Below are 24997 nucleotides of genomic sequence, written 5' to 3'. Positions count from 1 at the left end.
CCCTTCACAGTAACTGTATAGTACCACAGTACCAAAGGTGACTCAGGAAGAACTTTCCAGTTCAATAATGAACCCCATCTATTGCTGGGACTTTTATAGGCCAAATATAAATAAAACAATCCCTTTAAAAATCATATCTCAGACATCTTACAAAATCCATTCATATATATTTTTTTTCCTTAATTTAATGAACAATTCATGTACCTTGTTGTCACCCTGGTCATTTGTCCTCCCTATGTTACATTCTATTTGTGAAGCTTTCCACTGAGCTTTGTGTTGGATTAAATTGTTTTTAATTCTTTGACTAGAATTTCATAAACACCTTTTTCACTTGGTGGTCATTGTTCTGGAATGGCTAATTTTGGAGATGACAGGTCATCTTGGATTTCCATGTAACCTGTGTTTTGTACTAGGACTTGTAATATTAGGAATTCAATCTTTGGTTTATCTTTTCCGGTATTTAAAAATGTCTTCCTTGACAATGGGGCCCCATGTAGGAGACAATATCTATATATTTCATTGAACAGAAATATCCATCTGGTCTGTGCATGGAGCTTCATACAGAGGTTCTAGTCTATTTGAAGCAAGAAAGTATGCTGCAGTCTACTGGAAATTTGTATACCAATCCACTTACAAATCCCATGACCTACACTCTGTCCTGCCTGAAAAGGCATGCTAGGGCACTGTTGGCACAGAAGCTGTGGAAATGGCCAACTAATGTCATGGTCCTCCAGATAAAGCAGACATTATCCTACCGTGCTTGGATGGCCAGAAAATGGAGACTAGATGCCTACAGACTGAGGGTATAACCAAATACTACTGTCCCTCCTAAAATGTTCATGAACTGATTCTTTTTTATTCTTTTTTATTTTTTTTTATTAACTTGAGTATTTCTTATATACATTTCAAGTGTTATTCCCTTTCCCGGTTTCCGGACAAACATACCCCTCCCCCCTCCCCTTCCTTATGGGTGTTCCCCTCCCAACCCTCCCCCCATTGCCGCCCTCCCCCCATAGTCTAGTTCACTGGGGGTTCAGTCTTAGCAGGACCCAGGGCTTCCCCTTCCAGTGGTGCTCTTACTAGGATATTCATTGCTACCTATGGGGTCAGAGTCCAGGGTCAGTCCATGTATAGTCTTTAGGTAGTGGCTTAGTCCCTGGAAGCTCTGGTTGCTTGACATTGTTGTACTTTTGGGGTCTCGAGCCCCTTCAAGCTCTTCCAGTTCTTTCTCTGATTCCTTCAACGGGGGACCTATTCTCAGTTCAGTGGTTTGCTGCTGGCATTCGCCTCTGTATTTGCTGTATTGTGGCTGTGTCTCTCAGGAGCGATCTACATCCGGCTCCTGTCGGTCTGCACTTCTTTGCTTCATCCATCTTGTCTAATTGGGTGGCTGTATATGTATGGGCCACATGTGGGGCAGGCTCTGAATGGGTGTTCCTTCAGTCTCTGTTTTATCTTTGCCTCTCCCTTCCCTGCCAAGGGTATTCTTTTTCCTCATTTAAAGAAGGAGTGAAGCATTCACATTTTGATCATCCGTCTTGAGTTTCGTTTGTTCTAGGGATCTAGGGTAATTCAAGCATTTGGGCTAATAGCCACTTATCAATGAGTGCATACCATGTATGTCTTTCTGTGATTGGGTTAGCTCACTCAGGATGATATTTTCCAGTTCCAACCATTTGCCTACGAATTTCATAAACTCGTTGTTTTTGATAGCTGAGTAATATTCCATTGTGTAGATGTACCACATTTTCTGTATCCATTCCTCTGTTGAAGGGCATCTGGGTTCTTTCCAGTTTCTGGCTATTATAAATAAGGCTGCGATGAACATAGTGGAGCACGTGTCTCTTTTATATGTTGAGGCATCTTTTGGGTATATGCCCAAGAGAGGTATAGCTGGATCCTCAGGCAGTTCAATGTCCAATTTTCTGAGGAACCTCCAGACTGATTTCCAGAATGGTTTTACCAGTCTGCAATCGCACCAACAATGGAGGAGTGTTCCTCTTTCTCCACATCCTCGCCAGCATCTGCTGTCACCTGAGTTTTTGATCTTAGCCATTCTCACTGGTGTGAGGTGAAATCTCAGGGTTGTTTTGATTTGCATTTCCCTTATGACGAAAGATGTTGAAATTTCTTTAGGTGTTTCGCAGCCATTCGGCATTCCTCAGCTGTGAATTCTTTGTTTAGCTCTGAACCCCATTTTTTAATAGGGTTATTTGTTTCCCTGCGGTCTAACTTCTTGAGTTCTTTGTATATTTTGGATATAAGGCCTCTATCTGTTGTAGGATTGGTAAAGATCTTTTCCCAATCTGTTGGTTGCCGTTTTGTCCTAACCACAGTGTCCTTTGCCTTACAGAAGCTTTGCAGTTTTATGAGATCCCATTTGTCGATTCTTGATCTTAGAGCATAAGCCATTGGTGTTTTGTTCAGGAAATTTTTTCCAGTGCCCATGTGTTCCAGATGCTTCCCTAGTTTTTCTTCTATTAGTTTGAGTGTGTCTGGTTTGATGTGGAGGTCCTTGATCCACTTGGACTTAAGCTTTGTACAGGGTGATAAGGATGGATCGATCTGCATCCTTCTACATGTTGCCCTCCAGTTGAACCAGCACCATTTGCTGAAAATGCTATCTTTTTTCCATTGGATGGTTTTGGCTCCTTTGTCAAAAATCAAGTGACCATAGGTGTGTGGGTTCATTTCTGGGTCTTCAATTCTATTCCATTGGTCTATCTGTCTGTCTCTGTACCAATACCATGCAGTTTTTATCACTATTGCTCTGTAATACTGCTTGAGTTCAGGGATAGTGATTGCCCCTGAAGTCCTTTTATTGTTGAGGATAGCTTTAGCTATCCTGGGTTTTTTGTTATTCCAGATGAATTTGCAAATTGTTCTGTCTAACTCTTTGAAGAATTGGATTGGTATTTTGATGGGGATTGCATTGAATCTGTAGATTGCTTTTGGTAAAATGGCCATTTTTACTATATTAATCCTGCCAATCCATGAGCATGGGATATCTTTCCATCTTCTGAGGTCTTCTTCAATTTCTTTCCTCAGTGTCTTGAAGTTCTTATTGTACAGATCTTTTACTTACTTGGTTAAAGTCACACCGAGGTACTTTATATTATTTGGGTCTATTATGAAAGGTGTCGTTTCCCTAATTTCTTTCTCGGCTTGTTTCTCTTTTGTGTAGAGGAAGGCTACTGATTTATTTGAGTTAATTTTATACCCAGCCACTTTGCTGAAGTTGTTTATCAGCTTTAGTAGTTCACTGGTGGAACTTTTGGGATGACTTAAATATACTATCATATCATCTGCAAATAGTTATATTTTGACCTCTTCTTTTCCGATCTGTATCCCCTTGATCTCCTTTTGTTGTCTGATTGCTCTGGCTAGAACTTCAAGAACTATATTGAATAAGTAGGGAGAGAGTGGGCAGCCTTGTCTAGTCCCTGATTTTAGTGGGATTGCTTCAAGTTTCTCTCCATTTAGTTTAATGTTAGCAACTGGTTTGCTGTATATGGCTTTTACTATGTTTAGGTATGGGCCTTGAATTCCTATTCTTTCCAGGACTTTTATCATGAAGGGGTGTTGAATTTTGTCAAATGCTTTCTCAGCATCTAATGAAATAATCATGTGGTTCTGTTATTTCAGTTTGATTATATAATGGATCACGTTGATGGTTTTCCATATATTAAACCATCCCTGCATGCCTGGGATGAAGCCTACTTGATCATGTTGGATGATTGTTTTGATGTGCTCTTGAATTCGGTTTGCCAGAATTTTATTGAGTATTTTTGCGTCGATATTCATAAGGGAAATTGGTCTGAAGTTCTGTTTCTTTGTTGTGTCTTTGTGTGGTTTAGGTATAAGAGTAATTGTGGCTTCGTAGAAGGAATTCGGTAGTGCTCCATCTGTTTCAATTTTGTGGAATAGTTTGGATAATATTGGTATGAGGTCTTCTATGAAGGTTTGATAGAATTCTGCACTAAACCCGTCTGGACCTGGGCTCTTTTTGGTTGGGAGACCTTTAATGACTGCTTCTATTTCCTTAGGAGTTATGGGGTTGTTTAACTGGTTTATCTGTTCCTGATTTAACTTCGATACCTGGTATCTGTCTAGGAAATTGTCCATTTCCTGAAGATTTTCAAGTTTTGTTGAATATAGGTTTTTATAGTAAGATCTGATGATTTTTTGAATTTCCTCTGAATCTGTAGTTATGTCTCCCTTTTCATTTCTGATTTTGTTAATTTGGACGCACTCTCTGTGTCCTCTCGTTAGTCTGGCTAAGGGTTTATCTATCTTGTTGATTTTCTCAAAGAACCAACTTTTGGTTCTGTTGATTCTTTCTATGGTCCTTTTTGTTTCTACTTGGTTGATTTCAGCTCTGAGTTTGATTATTTCCTGCCTTCTACTCCTCCTGGTTGTATTTGCTTCTTTTTGTTCTAGAGCTTTTAGGTGTGCTGTCAAGCTGCTGACATATCCTCTTTCCTGTTTCTTTCTGCAGGCACTGAGCGCTATGAGTTTTCCTCTTAGCACAGCTTTCATTGTGTCCCATAAGTTTGGGTATGTTGTATCTTCATTTTCATTAAATTCTAAAAAGTTTTTAATTTCTTTCTTTATTTCTTCCTTGACCAGGTTATCATTGAGTAGAGCATTGTTCAATTTCCACGTATATGTGGGCATTCTTCCCTTATTGTTTTTGAAGTCCAGTTTTAGGCCGTGGTGGTCCGATAGCACGCATGGGATCATTTCTATCTTTCTGTACCTGTTGAGGCCCGTTTTTTGACCAATTATATGGTCAATTTTGGAGAAAGTACCATGAGGAGCTGAGAAGAAGGTATATCCTTTTGCTTTAGGATAGAATGTTCTATAAATATCCGTTAAGTCCATTTGGCTCATGACTTCTCTTAGTCTGTCGACATCACTGTTTAATTTCTGTTTCCATGATCTGTTCATTGATGAGAGTGGGGTGTTGAAATCTCCCACTATTATTGTGTGAGGTGCAATGTGTGTTTTGAGCTTTAGTAAGGTTTCTTCTACGTATGTAGGTGCCCTTGTATTTGGGGCATAGATATTTAGGATTGAGAGTTCATCTTGGAGAATTTTTCCTTTGATGAATATGAAGTGTCCTTCCTTATCTTTTTTGATGACTTTTAGCTGGAAATTGATTTTATTTGATATTAGAATGGCTACTCCAGCTTGCTTCTTCTGACCATTTGCTTGGAAAGTTGTTTTCCAGCCTTTCACTCTGAGGTAGTGTCTGTCTTTGTCTCTGAGGTGTGTTTCCTGTAGGCAGCAGAATGCAGGGTCCTCGTTGCGTATCCAGTTTGTTAATCTATGTCTTTTTATTGGGGAGTTGAGGCCATTGCTATTGAGAGATATTAAGGAATAGTGATTATTGCTTCCCGTTATATTCATATTTGGATGTGAGGTTATGTTTGTGTGCTTTCATTCTCTTTGTTTTGTTGCCAAGACGATTAGTTTCTTGCTTCTTCTAGGGTATAGCTTGCCTCCTTATGTTGGGCTTTACCATTTATTATCCTTTGTAGTGCTGGATTTGTAGAAAGATATTGTGTAAATTTGGTTTTGTCATGGAATATCTTGGTTTCTCCATCAATGTTAATTGAGAGTTTTGCTGGATACAGTAATCTGGGCTGGCATTTGTGTTCTCTTAGGGTCTGTATGACATCAGTCCAGGATCTTCTGGCCTTCATAGTTTCTGGCGAGAAGTCTGGTGTGATTCTGATAGGTCTCCCTTTATATGTTACTTGACCTTTTTCCCTTACTGCTTTTAATATTCTTTCTTTATTTTGTGCGTTTGGTGTTTTGACAATTATGTGACGGGAGGTGTTTCTTTTCTGGTCCAATCTATTTGGAGTTCTGTAGGCTTCTTGTATGTCTATGGGTATCTCTTTTTTTAGGTTAGGGAAGTTTTCTTCTATGATTTTGTTGAAGATATTTACTGGTCCTTTGAGCTGGGAGTCTTCACTCTCTTCTATACCTATTATCCTTAGGTTTGATCTTCTCATTGAGTCCTGGATTTCCTGTATGTTTTGGACCAGTAGCTTTTTCCGCTTTACATTATCTTTGACAGTTGAGTCAATGATTTCTATGGAATCTTCTGCTCCTGAGATTCTCTCTTCCATCTCTTGTATTCTGTTGGTGAAGCTTGTATCTACAGCTCCTTGTCTCTTCTTTTGGTTTTCTATATCCAGGGTTGTTTCCATGTGTTCTTTCTTGATTGCTTCTATTTCCATTTTTAATTCCTTCAACTGTTTGATTGTGTTTTCCTGGAATTCTTTCTGGGATTTTTGTGTCTCCTCTCTATGGGCTTCTACTTGTTTATTTATGTTTTCCTGGAATTCTTTCAGGGATTTTTGTGTCTCCTCTCTATGGGCTTCTACTTGTTTATTTATGTTTTCCTTGAATTCTTTCAGGGATTTTTGCGATTCTTTCAGGCATTTTTGCGATTCCTCTCTGTAGGCTTCTACTTGTTCTCTAAGGGAGTTCTTCATGTCTTTCTTGAAGTCCTCCAGCATCATGATCAAATATGATTTTGAAACTAGATCTTGCTTTTCTGGTGTGTTTGGATATTTCATGTTTGTTTTGATGGGAGAATTGGGCTCCGATGGTGCCATGTAGTCTTGGTTTCTGTTGCTTGGGTTCCTGCGCTTGCCTCTCGCCATCAGATTATGTCTAGTGTTACTTTGTTCTGCTATTTCTGACAGTGGCTAGACTGTCCTATAAGCCTGTGTGTCAGGAGTGCTGTAGACCTGTTTTCCTCTCTTTCAGTCAGTTATGGGGACAGAGTGTTCTGCTTTCCGGCGTGTAGTTTTTCCTCTCTACAGGTCTTCAGCTGTTCCTGTGGGCCTGTGTCTTGAGTTCACCTGTGTTCTTGCCCACCTGACCAGGCGGTTGGGTCTCTCTCTCACAGGGTCTGGGGGCAGAGAGCTGCTGTGGGCCGGGATCCGCGGGTGTGGGACTTCCAGTAAACACAGAACGTGCCCGGTCCTAGAGGAATTCTGCTTCCGTGTGTCCCAAGCTCACCAGGCAGCTTTCTTGCAGCAGAAAAGTTGGTCTTAGCTGTGGTCCCGGGGCTCAAGTTCGTTCGTGGGGTGCTGCCCATGGGCTCTCTGCAGCGGCAGCAACCAGGAAGACCTGTGCCACCCCTTCCAGGAGCTTCAGTGCACCAGGGTTCCAGATGGTCTTTGGCTTTTTCCTCTGGCGTCCGAGATGTGTGTGCAGAGAGCAGTCTCTTCTGGTTTCCCAGGCTTGTCTGCCTCTCTGAAGGTTCAGCTCTCCCTCCCACGGGATTTGGGTGCAGAGAACTGTTTATCCGGTCTGTTTCCCTCAGGTTCCGGCGGTGTCTCAGGCAGGGGTCCTGCCGCTCCTGGGCCCTCCCCCACGGGAGCCCAGAGGCCTTATACAGTTTCCTCTTGGGCCAGGGATGTGGGCAGGGGTGAGCAGTGTTGGTGGTCTCTTCCGCTCTGCAGCCTCAGGAGTGCCCACCTGACCAGGCGGTTGGGTCTCTCTCTCACAGGGTCTTCATGAACTGATTCTTAATAATATCCTGCTACAATCATAAGTCAGTTTGAGCAATCATCCTCTGACAGGCTTCCTGCAGCAGCAGGGGGGAGTGGCTATAGAGACCCATAGCCAGACACATGAAGAGAGAGTCTATATTAGAGGTCCCCATATAGTCCCTCTCCTTGTTGGTAGTGGATCCCAGTGGAAGAGGGGAAGGAAAGATTGTAGGAATCAGAAGGGATGGGGAACATGGTCCCCAACTGACCATGGACTTACCGAGACAGACATGGCAAGCACAGGGCCTTCCAGGGTGTGCACCAGGTCCTCTGTATATATGGTATGGATTTTAGCTTGGCTTTTGTTCGTTTGTTTGTTTGTTTTGATTTGTTTTTTTTTTTTTTTTGTAGGACTCAGCAGTGGAAGTCAGTGTTATATCTGACTACTGCCTGCTCTTGGGATACTTTTCTTCCTATTGGGTTGCCTAGTCCAGCCTCGATATGCAGACTTCTGCCTTTTCTCATTGTATCTTGCTTTGTTCTGTTGGCTGTTGTCTTCGGAGGCCTTCTCTTTTGTGGTGAGGAAATAAAAGGAAGTGGATTTGAAGAAGAGGGAAATGGTCCTAACTGAGAGGAGTGGGGCAAGGGAAAACCGTGGTTAGGATTTATTGTATGAGAAAAAGTATTGGCACACAATGAGAGGAAAATACCTTCTTTCAGTGAGAATGTTTAAAGTATGATGGCAAGACTAAACTGTATTAAGTTAATATCATTTTGTTCTGTTAGGTCGGGGTTATGACTCTCAAGCGTTGACCCCATATCTCACCTGGGAATAAAAATGTCAACTGTAGCATTAGGCACTCTCCAGCTGTCTGCTCCTGATTACTGGTCTTCTTTTGTTGATTCTTACCTTCTTATCCTAGCTCCAAGGTTGCTTTACTGCTGAAAGTTTCCTCTGTGATGGGCAGTCACTTTGTGTCACTGCTATTTCTGACAACTGTTTCATACCTGTGTGGGGCTCTGGCTTTAGATGGAAGCATTGCTTTGGCTCTGGCTCCAGAGCAGGCTGTGGTTTGGGCTCTAGAGCTTGAAGTCTGGAAACAGCTAGACAAGTGAATTCTCCATTTTGTGGTAGCATGTCACATTGGGCTGTGTGAATACTTGGCTTGGTCTAGAGTTCATTCTGGCCTCTGTAAGGCTAGGTGTCCAAAGAAGATACATGGAGATTTTCCTGGTAGAATAGGTCAGGTGATCTCAACTTGGCAAGTGGATTTGCATAAGAATTCTCATAGTAGATGAATTCCTAGAGGCTGGGAAGGGATGGTGTGCTGGAGTTGCAGTTCTCTGACCTCCCATTGACCTGTCTAATTTGGTATGCATTATGAAAGAACTGTACTAGAAAGTCTCAGACTTGATGTGAAAGTCCAAGTGTGTGTTGAGAGATAGTCAAGGTTGTGGGGAAAGACTGAGAATGGACTGGGGTTGGGATTACAGGTCTCTGACCTCACTCAGAGCTGGTTTGAGTTCACAAAGGCTTAGAGCGCAGTGAACTGCTGGGGTGTTGCAAAATTCTATTTATTTTCCTTTCATTGCTGTGGACATAGCTGCTTTAAAGAGCCTGAGACTGAATTTGTAATTTCATAAGTCAGCATTTGTCAATGTCATTGTGTAACCTCAGTTTAATGTGGATGCACAGATTCTACTCAGTCATGATCCCATAATTGTTACAAGTATTTACAGACCTAATTGTTCCACTCCCCATTTTTAGGGCTCACCCTCCTGATAGGAGGAACCTGGGCATTGTTGGTTACTCTTCTTAGATATGCATCTTCGATCTGAGAAAACATTTATTGTGTGTGATCTGTTTTGTTGTTTAGCTAGCGTAAGGGCCGATTCTCTGGAGTCTGAAGTTTCTACTTTCGTCCATCAATTTCCTCAATGTCCATTACTGTCTTCCCTTCTTGTCCACTGACTTCAATCCAAATTGGTTTTGGTGATAATTAATCAAAATAAACAGATCAAAGTAACAGAGAAGGTACTGGGAAATATTCTATAGAGGAAAAAATGTTATTTTTATTTCAATAAGTGGTTCAAAACTTAATGGCATTTCTGTAGGTTAGTAAATGTGGCTCTAATTGCCTGTCATTTGTTAGATGAAGTATGGATCAACCAGAAGGGCCGTGTCGCATTAGCATCACCTCCAGCAGTAGCAGCAAGGTCATTGTCCTCATTTAGGAGCTTCAGGTAGACGCCGCGACAAAGACTCTCATACTAATAGTCATCAGAATATGGATAATTAGGGTGTTCAGCAGCTCTAAAAGAAAAAAGAAAAATACCCGATGTGGACTCAATGGGTCTGGTTTAAACACATAAAATGTGTAATTTTTGTTCTTATGCTTTGTTATCATTTCTTACTGCATCTAGCACTAGAATGAATTTGAATTGCTTTACTTTCTGGTTTCAGAATCTACCTTTCTCACTTTCATGAACACAGTTTCATAAAAATATTTTTAAATATCATAACTAAGGTATTGCCAATTATATTCCCTTGCCTAGAACTGAAAAACAAAGAAACATGTTTTCATGAATATATATCTGACTTAATATATCTCATTAACTAAACAATGCAGAGGAAATCCCAGAATTTCCATATTCCAGTCCCCTAAGGAAAATAGATCCTGACTATGCATGTTTAGTATGAAGGCAAGTCCAGATATTTGCTAACACACACACACACACACACACACACACACACACACACACAAATTAAGGCATCCTATCTTATGAATTCTAAGTTCAATTCTGCTTAATACCCACTTAATATTTTATCATCTGAACCTCATACAGTGTCTTGTTGAAACTCACAGATACAATGTCTTTTCAAACTCTTTGATGTCCATGAAATGTCTCATGTATTTGCTGATCTGTTTATATCAATACTAATATAATGTATAAAGTAATATTAATAATCATTTGATTCTTTCTTTCTCTTTCTGTTATTCCCATACTTTACCCATAATTTGCTCTGTGCTAAAAAAAACTAACAATAAATCTGCCAATCTTTGAGCCCACATATTTGTGTATTACATAATACCCCTTCAAGCATATCACATTTATTTCTTCTATGATATTACTTACCACAAACAAAGGGAGAAAGAAGTTGCCCCTCCCACACAGACAATACCTTTAGGCAGAGTACTACAGGCAGTGATTGACTAGGGAGAGTTATTATCTTCCAAGGATGAGGTCCTTAATTGGTTACCCAATACAAAGTGTCAGCCCTGGGATCATAAGCTATTACCACATTGCCTTACCAGATTATATTTGTATATGTATTGACATACACCTATGTAGTGATAATAAAGAAAAATCAGCCATCAAATTGAGAGGGGTGAGAAGAAGCATAGGAGGGGTTAGTGGGAGGGGACATGAGAAAGGCTGAAAAGAGGAAAAGGAAGGGGAGGAATAATGTATTTATATTTTAGTTACAGTACATTTAAAACAATGCTCCTGAATGCCCTGCTTTCTCTCATTTGTAACATCGTGTTCTAAAGTAGAGAATGAAAAAAGAACAAAAAAAACTCTCTTCAGTGCTTGAACTTCCAGATAAATACCCTTTCTTGCTTTGCCTTTGAATACGTCATCAAAACTTCCTTGAGCTTCTTCATGGAAACCCTTGTAACTCCAAAACTAAGAACCAAAAGACCCACTCTGGGCTTCTGAGCTAACGTGCTTCAATGGAAAGGAGGGATTCAACCTTAGGCAAATTGACACAACGTGTTTGTTTCATAACTTTCTGTCCTTTATTGAAGTTACTTACATGTTCACAGGAAAATACCTGAAGTTTCTGTTCAGGCCATCTAGGACTTCCATATCCTCGGAAGGCAACTGAAATTCAAATACCTACAATAGAAGGAGAAAATGTTTTCACAAATTTACCCGGCTAACTTGCCAATCGTGAAAACTACACTATTACCATTGGTACAGACACAATATTCAAAATATCTGATAAATTTGTAAAAGTACAAAAGACATAGAACGAAATACACAGGTTATCAGGGACTATCAGGCAGAATAAAAACATTTTTTCTTTTGTGTTCTCTTTTTTTCTATTAACTTGAATATTTCTTATTTACATTTCGAGTGTTATTCCGTTTCCCGGTTTCCGGGCAAATATCCTCCTAATCCCTCCCCCTCCCCTTCTTGATGGTGTTCCCCTCCCCATCCTCCCCACATTGCCACCCTCCCCCCAACAATCTAGTTCACTAGGGGTGCAGTCTTAGCAGGACCCAGGGCTTCCCATTCCACTGGTGCTCTTACTAGCATATTCATTGCTACCTATGAGGTCAGAATCCAGGGTCAGTCCATGTATAGTCTTTAGGTAGTGGCTTAGTCCCTGGAAACTCTGGTTGCTTGGCATTGTTGTACATATGGGGTCTCGAGCCCCTTCAAGCTCTTCCAGTTCTTTCTCTGATTTCTTTAACGGGGGACCTATTCTCAGTTCAGTGGTTTGCTGCCGGCATTTGCCTCTGTATTTGTTGTATTCTGGCTGTGTCTCTCAGGAGCGATCTACATCCGGCTCCTGTCGGTCTGCACTTCTTTGTTTCATCCATCTTGTCTAATTGGGTGGCTGTATATGTATGGGCTACATGTGGGGCAGGCTCTGAATGGGTGTTCCTTCTGTCCCTGTTTTAATCTTTGCCTCTCTATTCCCTGCCAAGGGTATTCTTGTTCCCCTTTAAAGAAGGAGTGAAGCATTCACATTTTGATCATCCATCTTGAGTTTCATGTGTTCTAGGCATCTAGGGTAATTCAAGCATTTGGGCTAAGAGCCACTTATCTATGAGTGCATACCATGTGTGTTTTTCTGTGATTGGGTTACCTCACTCAGGATGATATTTTCCAGTTCTCTCCATCAGCCTATGAATTTCATAAAGTCATTGTATTTGATAGCTGAGTAATATTCCATTGTGTAGATGTACCACATTTTCTGTATCCATTCCTCTGTTGAAGGGCATCTGGGTTCTTTCCAGCTTCTGGCTATTATAAATAAGGCTTCTATGAACATAGTGGAGCACGTGTCTTTTTTATATGTTGGGGCATCTTTTGGGTATATGCCCAAGAGAGGTATAGCTGGATCCTCAGGCAGTTCAATGTCCAATTTTTTGAGGAACCTGCAGACGGATTTCCAGAATGGTTGTACCAGTCTGCAACCCCACCAACAATAAAGGAGTGTTCCTCTTTTTCCACATCCTCCCCAGCATCTGCTGTCACCTGAGTTTTTGATCTCATTCTCACTGGTGTGAGGTGAAATCTCAGGGTTGTTTTGATTTGCATTTCCCTTATGACGAAAGATGTTGAACATTTCTTAGGTGTTTCTCAGCCATTCGGCATTCCTCAGCTGTGAATTCTTTGTTTAGCTCTGAACCCCATTTTTTAATAGGGTTATTTGTCTCCCTGCGGTCTAACTTCTTGAGTTCTTTGTATATTTTGGGTATAAGGCCTCTATCTGTTGTAGGATTGGTAAAGATCTTTTCCCAATCTGTTGGTTGCCGTTTTGTCCTAACCACAGTGTCCTTTGCCTTACAGAAGCTTTGCAGTTTTATGAGATCCCATTTGTCGATCCTTGATCTTAGAGCATAAGCCATTGGTGTTTTGTTTAGGAAATTTTTTCCAGTGCCCATGTGTTCCAGACGCTTCCCTAGTTTTTCTTCTATTAGTTTGAGTGTATCTGGTTTGATGTGGAGGTCCTTGATCCACTTGGACTTAAGCTTTGTACAGGGTGATAAGCATGGATCGATCTGCATTCTTCTACATGTTGACCTCCAGTTGAACCAGCACCATTTGCTGAAAATGCTATCTTTTTTCCATTGGATGGTTTTGGCTCCTTTGTCAAAATTCAAGTGCCCATAGGTGTGTGGGTTCATTTCTGGGTCTTCAGTTCTGTTCCATTGGTCTATCTGTCTGTCTCTGTACCAATACCATGCAGTTTTTATCACTGTTGCTCTGTAATACTGCTTGAGTTCAGGGATAGTGATTCCCCCTGAAGTCCTTTTATTGTTGAGGATAGCTTTAGCTATTGTGGGTTTTTTGTTATTCCAGATGAATTTGAAATTGTTCTGTCTATCTCTTTGAAGAATTGGATTGGTATTTTGATGGGGATTGCATTGAATCTTTATTTCGCTTTTGGTAAAATGGCCATTTTTACTATATTAATCCTGCCAATCCATGAACATGGGAGATATTTCCATCTTCTGAGGTCTTCTTCAATTTCTTTCTTCAGAGGCTTGAAGTTCTTATTGTACAGATCTTTTCCTTGCTTGGTTAAAGTCACACCGAGGTACTTTATATTATTTGGGTCTATTATGAAAGGTGTCGTTTCCCTAATTTCTTTCTCGGCTTGTTTCTCTTTTGTGTAGAGGAAGGCTACTGATTTATTTGAGTTTATTTTATACCCAGCCACTTTGCTGAAGTTGTTTATCAGCTTTAGTAGTTCTCTGGTGGAACTTTTGGGATCACTTAAATATACTATCATATCATCTGCAAATAGTGATATTTTGACTTCTTCTTTTCCGATCTGTATCCCCTTGACCTTTTGTTGTCTGATTGCTCTGGCTAGAACTTCAAGAACTATATTGAATAAGTAGGGAGAGAGTGGGCAGCCTTGTCTAGTCCCTGATTTTAGTGGGATTGCTTCAAGTTTCTCTCCATTTAGTTTAATGTTAGCAAAATACTTTCAGAGTTTCACACAATGTATTTTAGCAGATTTATTCCCCAGCCCCTCCCCTTGCTGTGTTAATCAGTCTCTCATTCATTCTCATCCAATAGGGAGACTGCTGTCAGCTATCAGTTGTTACATTATTAAAGGAAAGTAGCTCTCCTTTCAGCAGCCAATAAATATACTAATAGCTGACCAGTTTGTAATTTTGTTACCTGTACACCTTATCCTTTCTAAAATTTTGCCTAGCCGGAGCTGGTAAATGTCTTGTGTGTGCTCTTACAAATCCCTGTGATTTTAAATGCACACTTGCCTTGTCTGGAAAACACTGTTTCCTACATGTTATCACCACATAAACCCCCTAACCTTTACCCTGTATAATCTTCCTACCTCCCTTTCTGAGCCTTGGGGTAAGATACAATGAAACTATAATTCATGAAGAGACTCAAATCTGGCTGTAGAAAAAAAACTAAAATGGTCCCACTCAATGACTACATTGCAGTGCTCTTAAAAATTCTGAGGAATCCTGAGCAATGTTTTTAAATATAGAAGTGAATCTACTAATTTTACTGAATATAGTTATATTTGAACAATGTCCTTTTAAATAAACTTTAGGCAAGGAGATGTCCAAAGACAAATCATCTGTTTTTGTTCAAAAGAACTGGCTTGTCAAACAACTCATTCTCTAAATACATAGCAGTTTTAACCTCAAAATGACTTTCAAGAAGGAAACAAAACAAAACAAAACAACAAAAAGTCTTATGTAGAAAATTCAAAGGTCATCAATCAATTAAACTGAGAAAGCATTAACTAACATTCATTCAAAACGAATAAATGCATGAGTCCTAAACTGTGTGAAAATTTAGGGGAATTCAAAGATAAGAATAATAATTTGTAAAATAAAATCATTCAGTAGAGATCCCAGTTTTTGAAAACAGAGCAGATATATGTACAAGTCTGATTTAGTGATAGATATAAATCTCTGTTTTCTTTCAGCTGATGCTTCATTTATTATCTTGGAGAACCTGGGAGAAGAGTTTAAATAAAAATAATTTTGAAAAATAATAAAGAATGTTATTGAAAATGACAGAAAGGTTCAAATGTAGAATAAAACACAAAGTTCAACGCAACGAGTGCCTCACACCTAGATACATAACTTATGGGGTTGTTCTAATATTTATTGACATTTCTGGAAATGACTACAGATGTAAGCATTTAGTTTTACAGTGTGTTAGCAATCAATGCTTGTAAATCATAACACTTGAAACCTAACCTGCATAGGAGAGCTTAGAGAAAATGATTTGACAATTGACTGAAAAAAATTACTTAGAAGCTTTCCAAAGGAATTCATAGGTAAGGGAGAATACCCAGGGTCCTAGATACCCAGAGCTTCATTTTACCTGAATGTTCTCTTTCATCTCCTTCTGTTCATAAGTTTGGGCCAGGGCAACAACCCCACGCTGTACCTGGTAGCGAAGGGCAATCTGAGCTGGACTTCGATTGTGTTTTTTGGCCATGCCACCAAGAACTGGGTCATTCAAAAGAAATGGGGCATTCTTGTCCACCCTAGGAAAAAAGGCAGAAATACTGAACTCCAGAAACTGAGTGTTTGGTTTCACATGGGACTTCCAAACACATCAAGATATTGCTCTGGACAAGAGATTATCACAAATTTCCCCTGGATCAGAAGAATCAATATTATCAGAAGACTTTCGGTTGTTAATCTGAATCAGTTCAGAGTGAATTCCTGAAAAAGGAGGATTATAGACGTAAAAGTTGTTGTGCTTAATTGACACCTATTTACCATATCAATGTCCAGTGTGGCACAATAACCCTGTGACAGTAGTTGTGGCACACATACTGTTATGGTTTGCTTATGCTGAGCCCAGGGAGTGGCACTATTAGAAGGTGTGGCCCTGTTGGCATAAGTGTGTCACTGTGGTTGTGGGCTTTAAGACCCTCATCCTGGCTGCCTGGAAGCCTCTGTTCTGCTAGCAGCCTTCATATAAAGGTTCCTTTCAGCCCCTCCTGCACCATGCCTGCCTGGATGCTGCCCTGTTCCCGACTTGATGATCATGGACTGAAACTCTGAACCTGTAAGCCAGTCCCAATTAAATGTTGTCCTTTATAAGATTTGCCTTGGCCATGGTGTCTGTTCACAGCAGTAAAACCTGAACTAATACACATACCTTGGCAATAACAAGTAATTCCATAATTACACTTAAGCCCCTAAACAATAGGGAAACTTTGCCCTGTACATGAAACCTATCAAATTACTCATTGTTAATAAAGTTATGGATAATAGAGAACTTACAACTATTACTTTACTAAAATAGCAAGATCTCTAATAAGAATCTAAACGTCTGTCTTTGTATCGACACATAAGTGTTATCTTTCCTCCTCATCAAAGAAAATTTTCTTTTCAACATGTGGAGAGCACTATAGAAAACTACAACCAATCAAGAATTGTGGAGCCCAGTCCCTGTGGATCCATCTGCAAAATACTCCAGAGCACAAAGCACAAGGAATTTGTAGAAGAAGGGGCAGAGGATTGCATGAGCCAGAGAATCAGGAAACTTATAAAACTGTTTAACCTAGTAACACCAAAAGCTACATCCATAAAGTTTCATCAATAGGACTGCCAACTATGAACTAAATGGAGTTCAATGACTATATCAAACTGGATGAAGAAAATCCCTGAGTCCTCAAACCTACATAAAGACCTATATAAGGAAAACTAGGAATAGTAGAGGTGGCCTTCCCCAGGGAAGAGCACACTATTTTGTTGTCCAGTGTCAAGCGATCAGCTCTAAATAAATAATACTTAGTGAAAAGGGGGCCATGAATTTGAAAGAAGGGTTTGGTGGAAGAGAAAATGCTATAATTAAATTACAAGTTTAAATAAAAAAGTTTTTGTGTTTATTACCAATTTGTAGGTCGCTGAGACCCCAGGGCTGCATAGGCAACAAGAACAATGTCTTGTGACTTGCAGAAATCCATCAGCTTGCTCTGGTTCAGATAAGGGTGACATTCTACCTATGGATGAACAATATAGAAATATATTGTACTATAGGAAATTCCATTTAATAAAAGCTTTTAATGCCTATCTCCTTCTCCCTCTCCCTCTGTTTGTGTGTGTGTGTGTGTGTGTGTGTGTGTGTGTGTGTGTGCCCTTAAAGGATCAAAGAAGGTATCAGATCCATCAAACTTTAGAAGAGCATCTTAACTGATGTGTCATCTTGCTAGCCCCCAAAGTGACAATATTAATATGAAAAATAAATGCAAAGTTAAATATAACATAAGAAAATAGATGCAACATTACAACACAATTAGTGATTTCATACCAGTGATCCAAAGTTATTGAGATATAAGGTAGAACAAAAGACGAACGTGCTTAAATGGTTGATTTGATTACAGAAGCTCTGAAGGAGATGAGGACTAAGATGTCAGGAACAAGGTCAGCTAATGATCTATGATTGGACTTCATTTACCTAGGAAACTCCTGTAAGGAGTAAATTGTCTGTCTAACCTAGATATATTTTATACAGTCTCTAGACAGGAATATAATTTTGGCTTTGGGGTTGCATTCATATCCACAGATTGTCAATTTTTTCTGATACTAATGTTACCCTGCCTTTTAATGTTACTAAGACACCATGGAGAAGAGATAAATTTAAGAATACCTGATGTTCTCCCAGCCAAAGACAACTGCTATGAAAATTTTGTGTTTTACAAATCTAAGATGAATGAGAAGTGGGAAGGTATGGTTACCTGCTATGTGACAGAAAGAACATGAAGAACAGAAAAAGAGGCTGAGGGTCCCCACCTGGTTACACACAGGCCTGTGCTTGAGCCCCGGCTTGTTCAGGATCATCTCTAGCTGCCTGCGGTTAAAGTTGGACACCCCGATGGACTTGGCCAAACCTGCATCCTTACACTTTTCCATGGCCTGGGGAAGGAGAGGTTGCATAGGATCATGTATATATTCTTAAAAACATGGCGGCAAGTTATCTGACACTGACACAAACTGGAGTCATTTGAGAAGAAGAATTGTCATTTGGGAAAATGCCTCCCTAAGATTTGCAGGTAGGCAAGTATACAGGGCATTTTCTGAATTAATGATTGATGTGGGAGGACTCAGGCCATTGTGGGTGGTGATACTCCTTGGCAGGTATTTCTGGATGGTGTAAGAAAGCCAGCTAGGCATACAGCAGCACTCTTATATGGTCTCTGCTTCCTTTTCTGCTGCTAAGTTTCATCCTTGTTTGAGTTTTCCTGTCTTTACTCAGGGCTTGACTGTGATGGGGAAGTGTAAGCTAAAACAATCCTTTCCCCTTTCAAGTTACTTTTGGCTTGTTTTATCACAACCATAGAAAACCTAACCAAGAACTAATGGTAATATAAATGAAAAACGAAACTGTTTAGAAATGGCAATGTATTTAAAAAAAAGCTAAACATAAGTATGACAGTGTATTAAAAAATAAATTCAAAGATAACAAATGGTTCAATTTAAAAACTGTGTTATGGAACCAAGAATGGAGCAACAAATGAAAAATTATGAGTGGTTAAGACAGAATTTTAGTATATGCAACATCCGCATCTATAAGGAAATGCAAGTTAAAACAATTTTGTGATTTAATTCAGTCAAAGTGTGTAGGATCTTGGAAAGAAATGCAGCATACCAGTATAGACATGGGGAAAATGGAACAGTTATTCATTGTTGTTAGAGGTGAACGTTGGTGCAGATACTAATGAAGTTGATTTGGAGGTTCCTCATAAAGATAGAAATATGTCTACCACATGACACAGCCATCCTACTAGGAGTATATTCTCCTATCAAGACACTGACTCATCCATGTCTGCTCTACTCACAATATCCATGAAATGGAAATACCTAGACTCCATCAAGGAATGCAAGGGTAATTTATTTTTTTTTATTTTACTTTTTTTTATTATTTTTTTTATTAACTTGAGTATTTCTTATATACATTTCAAGTGTTATTCCCTTTCCCGGTTTCCGGGCAAACATCCCCCTCCCCCCTCCCCTTCCTTATGGGTGTTCCCCTCCCAACCCTCCCCCCTTTGCCGCCCTCCCACCATAGTCTAGTTCACTGGGGGTCCAGTCTTAGCAGGACCCAGGGCTTCCCCTTCCACTGGTGCTCTTACTAGGATATTCATTGCTACCTATGGGGTCAGAGTCCAGGGTCAGTCCATGTATAGTCTTTAGGTAGTGGCTTAGTCCCTGCTTGACATTGTTGTACTTTTGGGGTCTCGAGCCCCTTCAAGCTCTTCCAGTTCTTTCTCTGATTCCTTCAACGGGGGACTTATTCTCAGTTCAGTGGTTTGCTGCTGGCATTCGCCTCTGTAATTGCTATATTCTGGCTGTGTCTCTCAGGAGCGATCTACACTTCTTTGCTTCATCCATCTTGTCTAATTGGGTGGCTGTATATGTATGGGCCACATGTGGGGCAGGCTCTGAATGGGTGTTCCTTCAGTCTCTGTTTTATCTTTGCCTCTCCCTTCCCTGCCAAGGGTATTCTTTTTCCTCATTTAAAGAAGGAGTGAAGCATTCACATTTTGATCATCCGTCTTGAGTTTCGTTTGTTCTAGGGATCTAGGGTAATTCAAGCATTTGGGCTAAAAGCCACTTATCAATGAGTGCATACCATGTATGTCTTTCTGTGATTGGGTTAGCACACTCAGGATGATATTTTCCAGTTCCAACCATTTGCCTACGAATTTCATAAACTCGTTGTTTTTGATAGCTGAGTAATATTCCATTGTGTAGATGTACCACATTTTCTGTATCCATTCCTCTGTTGAAGGGCATCTGGGTTCTTTCCAGTTTCTGGCTATTATAAATAAGGCTGCGATGAACATAGTGGAGCACGTGTCTCTTTTATATGTTGAGGCATCTTTTGGGTATATGCCCACGAGAGGTATAGCTGGATCCTCAGGCAGTTCAATGTCCAATTTTCTGAGGAACCTCCAGACTGATTTCCAGAATGGTTTTACCAGTCTGCAATCGCACCAACAATGGAGGAGTGTTCCTCTTTCTCCACATCCTCGCCAGCATCTGCTGTCACCTGAGTTTTTGATCTTAGCCATTCTCACTGGTGTGAGGTGAAATCTCAGGGTTGTTTTGATTTGCATTTCCCTTATGACTAAAGATGTTGAACATTTCTTTAGGTGTTTCTCAGCCATTCGGCATTCCTCAGCTGTGAATTCTTTGTTTAGCTCTGAACCCCATTTTTTAATAGGGTTATTTGTTTCCCTGCGGTCTAACTTCTTGAGTTCTTTGTATATTTTGGATATAAGGCCTCTATCTGTTGTAGGATTGGTAAAGATCTTTTCCCAACCTGTTGGTTGCCGTTTTGTCCTAACCACCGTGTCCTTTGCCTTACAGAAGTTTTGCAGTTTTATGAGATCCCATTTGTCGATTCTTGATCTTTTTTTTTTTTTTTTTTTTTTGTCGATTCTTGATCTTAGAGCATAAGCCATTGGTGTTTTGTTCAGGAAAATTTTTCCAGTGCCCATGTGTTCCAGATGCTTCCCTAGTTTTTCTTCTATTAGTTTGAGTGTGTCTGGTTTGATGTGGAGGTCCTTGATCCACTTGGACTTAAGCTTTGTACAGGGTGACGAGGATGGATCGATCTGCATTCTTCTACATATTGCCGTCCAGTTGAACCAGCACCATTTGCTGAAAATGCTATCTTTTTTCCATTGGATGGTTTTGGCTCCTTTGTCAAAAATCAAGTGACCATAGGTGTGTGGGTTCATTTCTGGGTCTTCAATTCTATTCCATTGGTCTATCTGTCTGTCTCTGTACCAATACCATGCAGTTTTTATCACTATTGCTCTGTAATACTGCTTGAGTTCAGGGATAGTGATTCCCCCTGAAGTCCTTTTATTGTTGAGGATAGCTTTAGCTAACCTGGGTTTTTTGTTATTCCAGATGAATTTGCAAATTGTTCTGTCTAACTCTTTGAAGAATTGGATTCGTATTTTGATGGGGATTGCATTGAATCTTTAGATCGCTTTTGGTAAAATGGCCATTTTTACTATATTAATCCTGCCAATCCATGAACATGGGAGATCTTTCCATCTTCTGAGGTCTTCTTCAATTTCTTTCTTCAGAGGCTTGAAGTTCTTATTGTACAGATCTTTTCCTTGCTTGGTTAAAGTCACACCGAGGTACTTTATATTATTTGGGTCTATTATGAAAGGTGTCGTTTCCCTAATTTCTTTCTCGGCTTGTTTCTCTTTTGTATAGAGGAAGGCAACAGATTTATTTGAGTTAATTTTATACCCAGCCAGTTTGCTGAAGTTGTTTATCAGCTTTAGTAGTTCACTGGTGGAACTTTTGGGATCACTTAAATATACTATCATATCATCTGCAAATAGTGATATTTTGACTTCTTCTTTTCCGATCTGTATCCCCTTGACATCCTTTTGTTGTCTGATTGCTCTGGCTAGAACTTCAAGAACTATATTGAATACGTAGGGAGAGAGTGGGCAGCCTTGTCTAGTCCCTGATTTTAGTGGGATTGCTTCAAGTTTCTCTCCATTTAGTTTAATGTTAGCAACTGGTTTGCTGTATATGGCTTTTACTATGTTTAGGTATGGGCCTTGAATTCCTATTCTTTCCAGGACTTTTATCATGAAGGGGTGTTGAATTTTGTCAAATGCTTTCTCAGCATCTAATGAAATGATCATGTGGTTCTGTTCTTTCAGTTTGTTTATATAATGGATCACGTTGATGGTTTTCCTTATATTAAACCATCCCTGCATGCCTGGGATGAAGCCTACTTGATCATGGTGGATGATTGTTTTGATGTGCTCTTGGATTCGGTTTGCCAGAATTTTGTTGTGTATTTTTGCGTCGATATTCATAAGGGAAATTGGTCTGAAGTTCTCTTTCTTTGTTGTGTCTTTGTGTGGTTTAGGTATAAGAGTAATTGTGGCTTCGTAGAAGGTATTCGGTAGTGATCCATCTGTTTCAATTTTGTGGAATAGTTTGGATAATATTGATATGAGGTCTTCTATGAAGGTTTGATAGAATTCTGCACTAAACCCGTCTGGACCTGGGCTCTTTTTAGTTGGGAGACCTTTAATGACTGCTTCTATTTCCTTAGGAGTTATGGGGTTGTTTAACTGGTTTATCTGTTCCTGATTTAACTTCGATACCTGGTATCTGTCTAGGATATTGTCCATTTCCTGAAGATTTTCAAGTTTTGTTGAATATAGGTTTTTATAGTAAGATCTGAGGATTTTTTGAATTTCCTCTGAATCTGTTGTTATGTCTCCCTTTTCATTTCTGATTTTGTTAATTTGGACGCACTCTCTGTGTCCTCTCGTTAGTCTGGCTAAGGGTTTATCTATCTTGTTGATTTTCTCAAAGAACCAACTTTTGGTTCTGTTGATTCTTTCTATGGTCCTTTTTGTTTCTACTTGGTTGATTTCAGCTCTGAGTTTGATTATTTCCTGCCTTCTACTCCTCCTGGGTGTATTTGCTTCTTTTTGTTCTAGAGCTTTTAGGTGTGCTGTCAAGGTGCTGACATATGCTCTTTCCTGTTTCTTTCTGCAGGCACTCAGCGCTATGAGTTTTCCTCTTAGCACAGCTTTCATTGTGTCCCATAAGTTTGAGTATGTTGTATCTTCATTTTCATTAAATTCTAAAAAGTTTTTAATTTCTTCCTTTATTTCTTCCTTGACCAGGTTATCGTTGAGTAGAGCATTGTTCAATTTCCACGTACATGTGGGCATTCTTCCCTTATTGTTATTGAAGACCAGTTTTAGGCCGTGGTGGTCCGATAGCACGAATGGGATTATTTCTATCTTTCTGTACCTGTTGAGGCCCGTTTTTTGACCAATTATATGGTCAGTTTTGGAGACAGTACCATGAGGAGCTGAGAAGAAGGTATATCCTTTTGCTTTAGGATAGATTGTTCTATAAATATCCGTTAAGTCCATTTGGCTCATGACTTCTCTTAGTCTGTCGACATCACTGTTTAATTTCTGTTTCCATGATCTGTCCATTGATGAGAGTGGGGTGTTGAAATCTCCCACTATTATTGTGTGAGGTGCAATGTGTGTTTTGAGCTTTAGTAAGGTTTCTTTTACGTATGTAGGTGCCCTTGTATTTGGGGCATAGATATTTAGGATTGAGAGTTCATCTTGGTGGATTTTTCCTTTGATGAATATGAAGTGTCCTTCCTTATCTTTTTTGATGACTTTTAGTTGGAAATTGATTTTATTTGATATTAGAATGGCTACTCCAGCTTGCTTCTTCTGACCATTTGCTTGGAAAGTTGTTTTCCAGCCTTTCACTCTGAGGTAGTGTCTGTCTTTGTGTCTGAGGTGTGTTTCCTGTAGGCAGCAGAATGCAGGGTCCTCGTTGCGTATCCAGTTTGTTAATCTATGTCTTTTTATTGGGGAGTTGAGGCCATTGATATTGAGAGATATTAAGGAATAGTGATTATTGCTTCCCGTTATATTCATATTTGGATGTGAGGTTATGTTTGTGTGCTTTCATTCTCTTTGTTTTGTTGCCAAGACGATTAGTTTCTTGCTTCTTCTAGGGTATAGCTTGCCTCCTTATGTTGGGCTTTACCATTTATTATCCTTTGTAGTGCTGGATTTGTGGAAAGATATTGTGTAAATTTGGTTTTGTCATGGAATATCTTGGTTTCTCCATCAATGTTAATTGAGAGTTTTGCTGGATACAGTAACCTGGGCTGTCATTTGTGTTCTCTTAGGGTCTGTATGACATCAGTCCAGGATCTTCTGGCCTTCATAGTTTCTGGCGAGAAGTCTGGTGTGATTCTGATAGGTCTCCCTTTATATGTTACTTGACCTTTTTCCCTTACTGCTTTTAATATTCTTTCTTTATTTTGTGCGTTTGGTGTTTTGACAATTATGCGACGGGAGGTGTTTCTTTTCTGGTCCAATCTATTTGGAGTTCTGTAGGCTTCTTGTATGTCTATGGTATCTCTTTTTTTAGGTTAGGGAAGTTTTCTTCTATGATTTTGTTGAAGATATTTACTGGTCCTTTGAGCTGGGAGTCTTCACTCTCTTCTACACCTATTATCCTTAGGTTTGATCTTCTCATTGAGTCCTGGATTTCCTGTATGTTTTGGACCAGTAGCTTTTTCCGCTTTACATTATCTTTGACAGTTGAGTCAATGATTTCTATGGAATCTTCTGCTCCTGAGATTCTCTCTTCCATCTCTTGTATTCTGTTGGTGAAGCTTTTATCTACAGCTCCTTGTGTCTTCTTTTGGTTTTCTATATCCAGGGTTGTTTCCATGTGTTCTTTCTTGATTGCTTCTATTTCCATTTTTAATTCCTTCAACTGTTTGATTGTGTTTTCCTGGAATTCTTTCAGGGATTTTTGTGTCTCCTCTCTATGGGCTTCTACTTGTTTATTTATATTTTCCTGGAATTCTTTCAGGGATTTTTGTGTCTCCTCTCTATGGGCTTCTACTTGTTTATTTATGTTTTCCTGGAATTCTTTCAGGCATTTTTGCGATTCTTTCAGGCATTTTTGCGATTCCTCTCTGTAGGCTTCTACTTGTTCTCTAAGTGAGTTCTTCACGTCTTTCTTGAAGTCCTCCAGCATCATGATCAAAAATGATTTTGAAACTAGATCTTGCTTTTCTGGTGTGTTTGGATATTCCATGTTTGTTTTGATGGGAGAATTGGGCTCCGATGGTGCCATGTAGTCTTGGTTTCTGTTGCTTGGGTTCCTGCGCTTGCCTCT

At 39.8% G+C, this 24997-nt stretch overlaps 1 protein-coding gene across 11 annotated transcripts in view; it reads right to left on the bottom strand.

Annotated features, from left to right (window-relative positions):
• Positions 1 to 9568: 9568 nt before the first annotated feature.
• Positions 9569 to 24997, bottom strand: part of Akr1c3l1 (aldo-keto reductase family 1 member C3-like 1) — a 33549-nt gene continuing 18120 nt past the window's right edge. For 8 of the 11 annotated variants that reach the window (XM_087591360.1, XM_087591361.1, XM_087591362.1 and 5 more), the window contains 5 exons: positions 18062 to 18184; positions 17162 to 17271; positions 15636 to 15801; positions 11338 to 11420; positions 9571 to 9831 (listed from right to left, as the gene is read on the bottom strand). In XM_087591360.1, coding sequence (XP_087447486.1) covers positions 9789 to 9831; positions 11338 to 11420; positions 15636 to 15801; positions 17162 to 17271; positions 18062 to 18181 — 522 coding nt within the window. In that variant the 5' untranslated portion in view covers positions 18182 to 18184 and the 3' untranslated portion in view covers positions 9571 to 9788. Of the gene's footprint in view, positions 9832 to 11337; positions 11421 to 15635; positions 15802 to 17161; positions 17272 to 18061; positions 18185 to 24997 lie in introns of all 11 variants that reach the window. The other 3 variants (XM_087591359.1, XM_087591363.1, NM_001164396.2) reach the window with 2 other exon arrangements.

Source organism: Rattus norvegicus, chromosome 17, assembly GCF_021556685.1.
Source record: "Rattus norvegicus strain SHRSP/BbbUtx chromosome 17, alternate assembly SHRSP_T2T, whole genome shotgun sequence".
Classification (NCBI taxonomy): Eukaryota; Metazoa; Chordata; class Mammalia; order Rodentia; family Muridae; genus Rattus; species Rattus norvegicus.
This window is presented reverse-complemented; position numbering and strand designations above follow the sequence as displayed.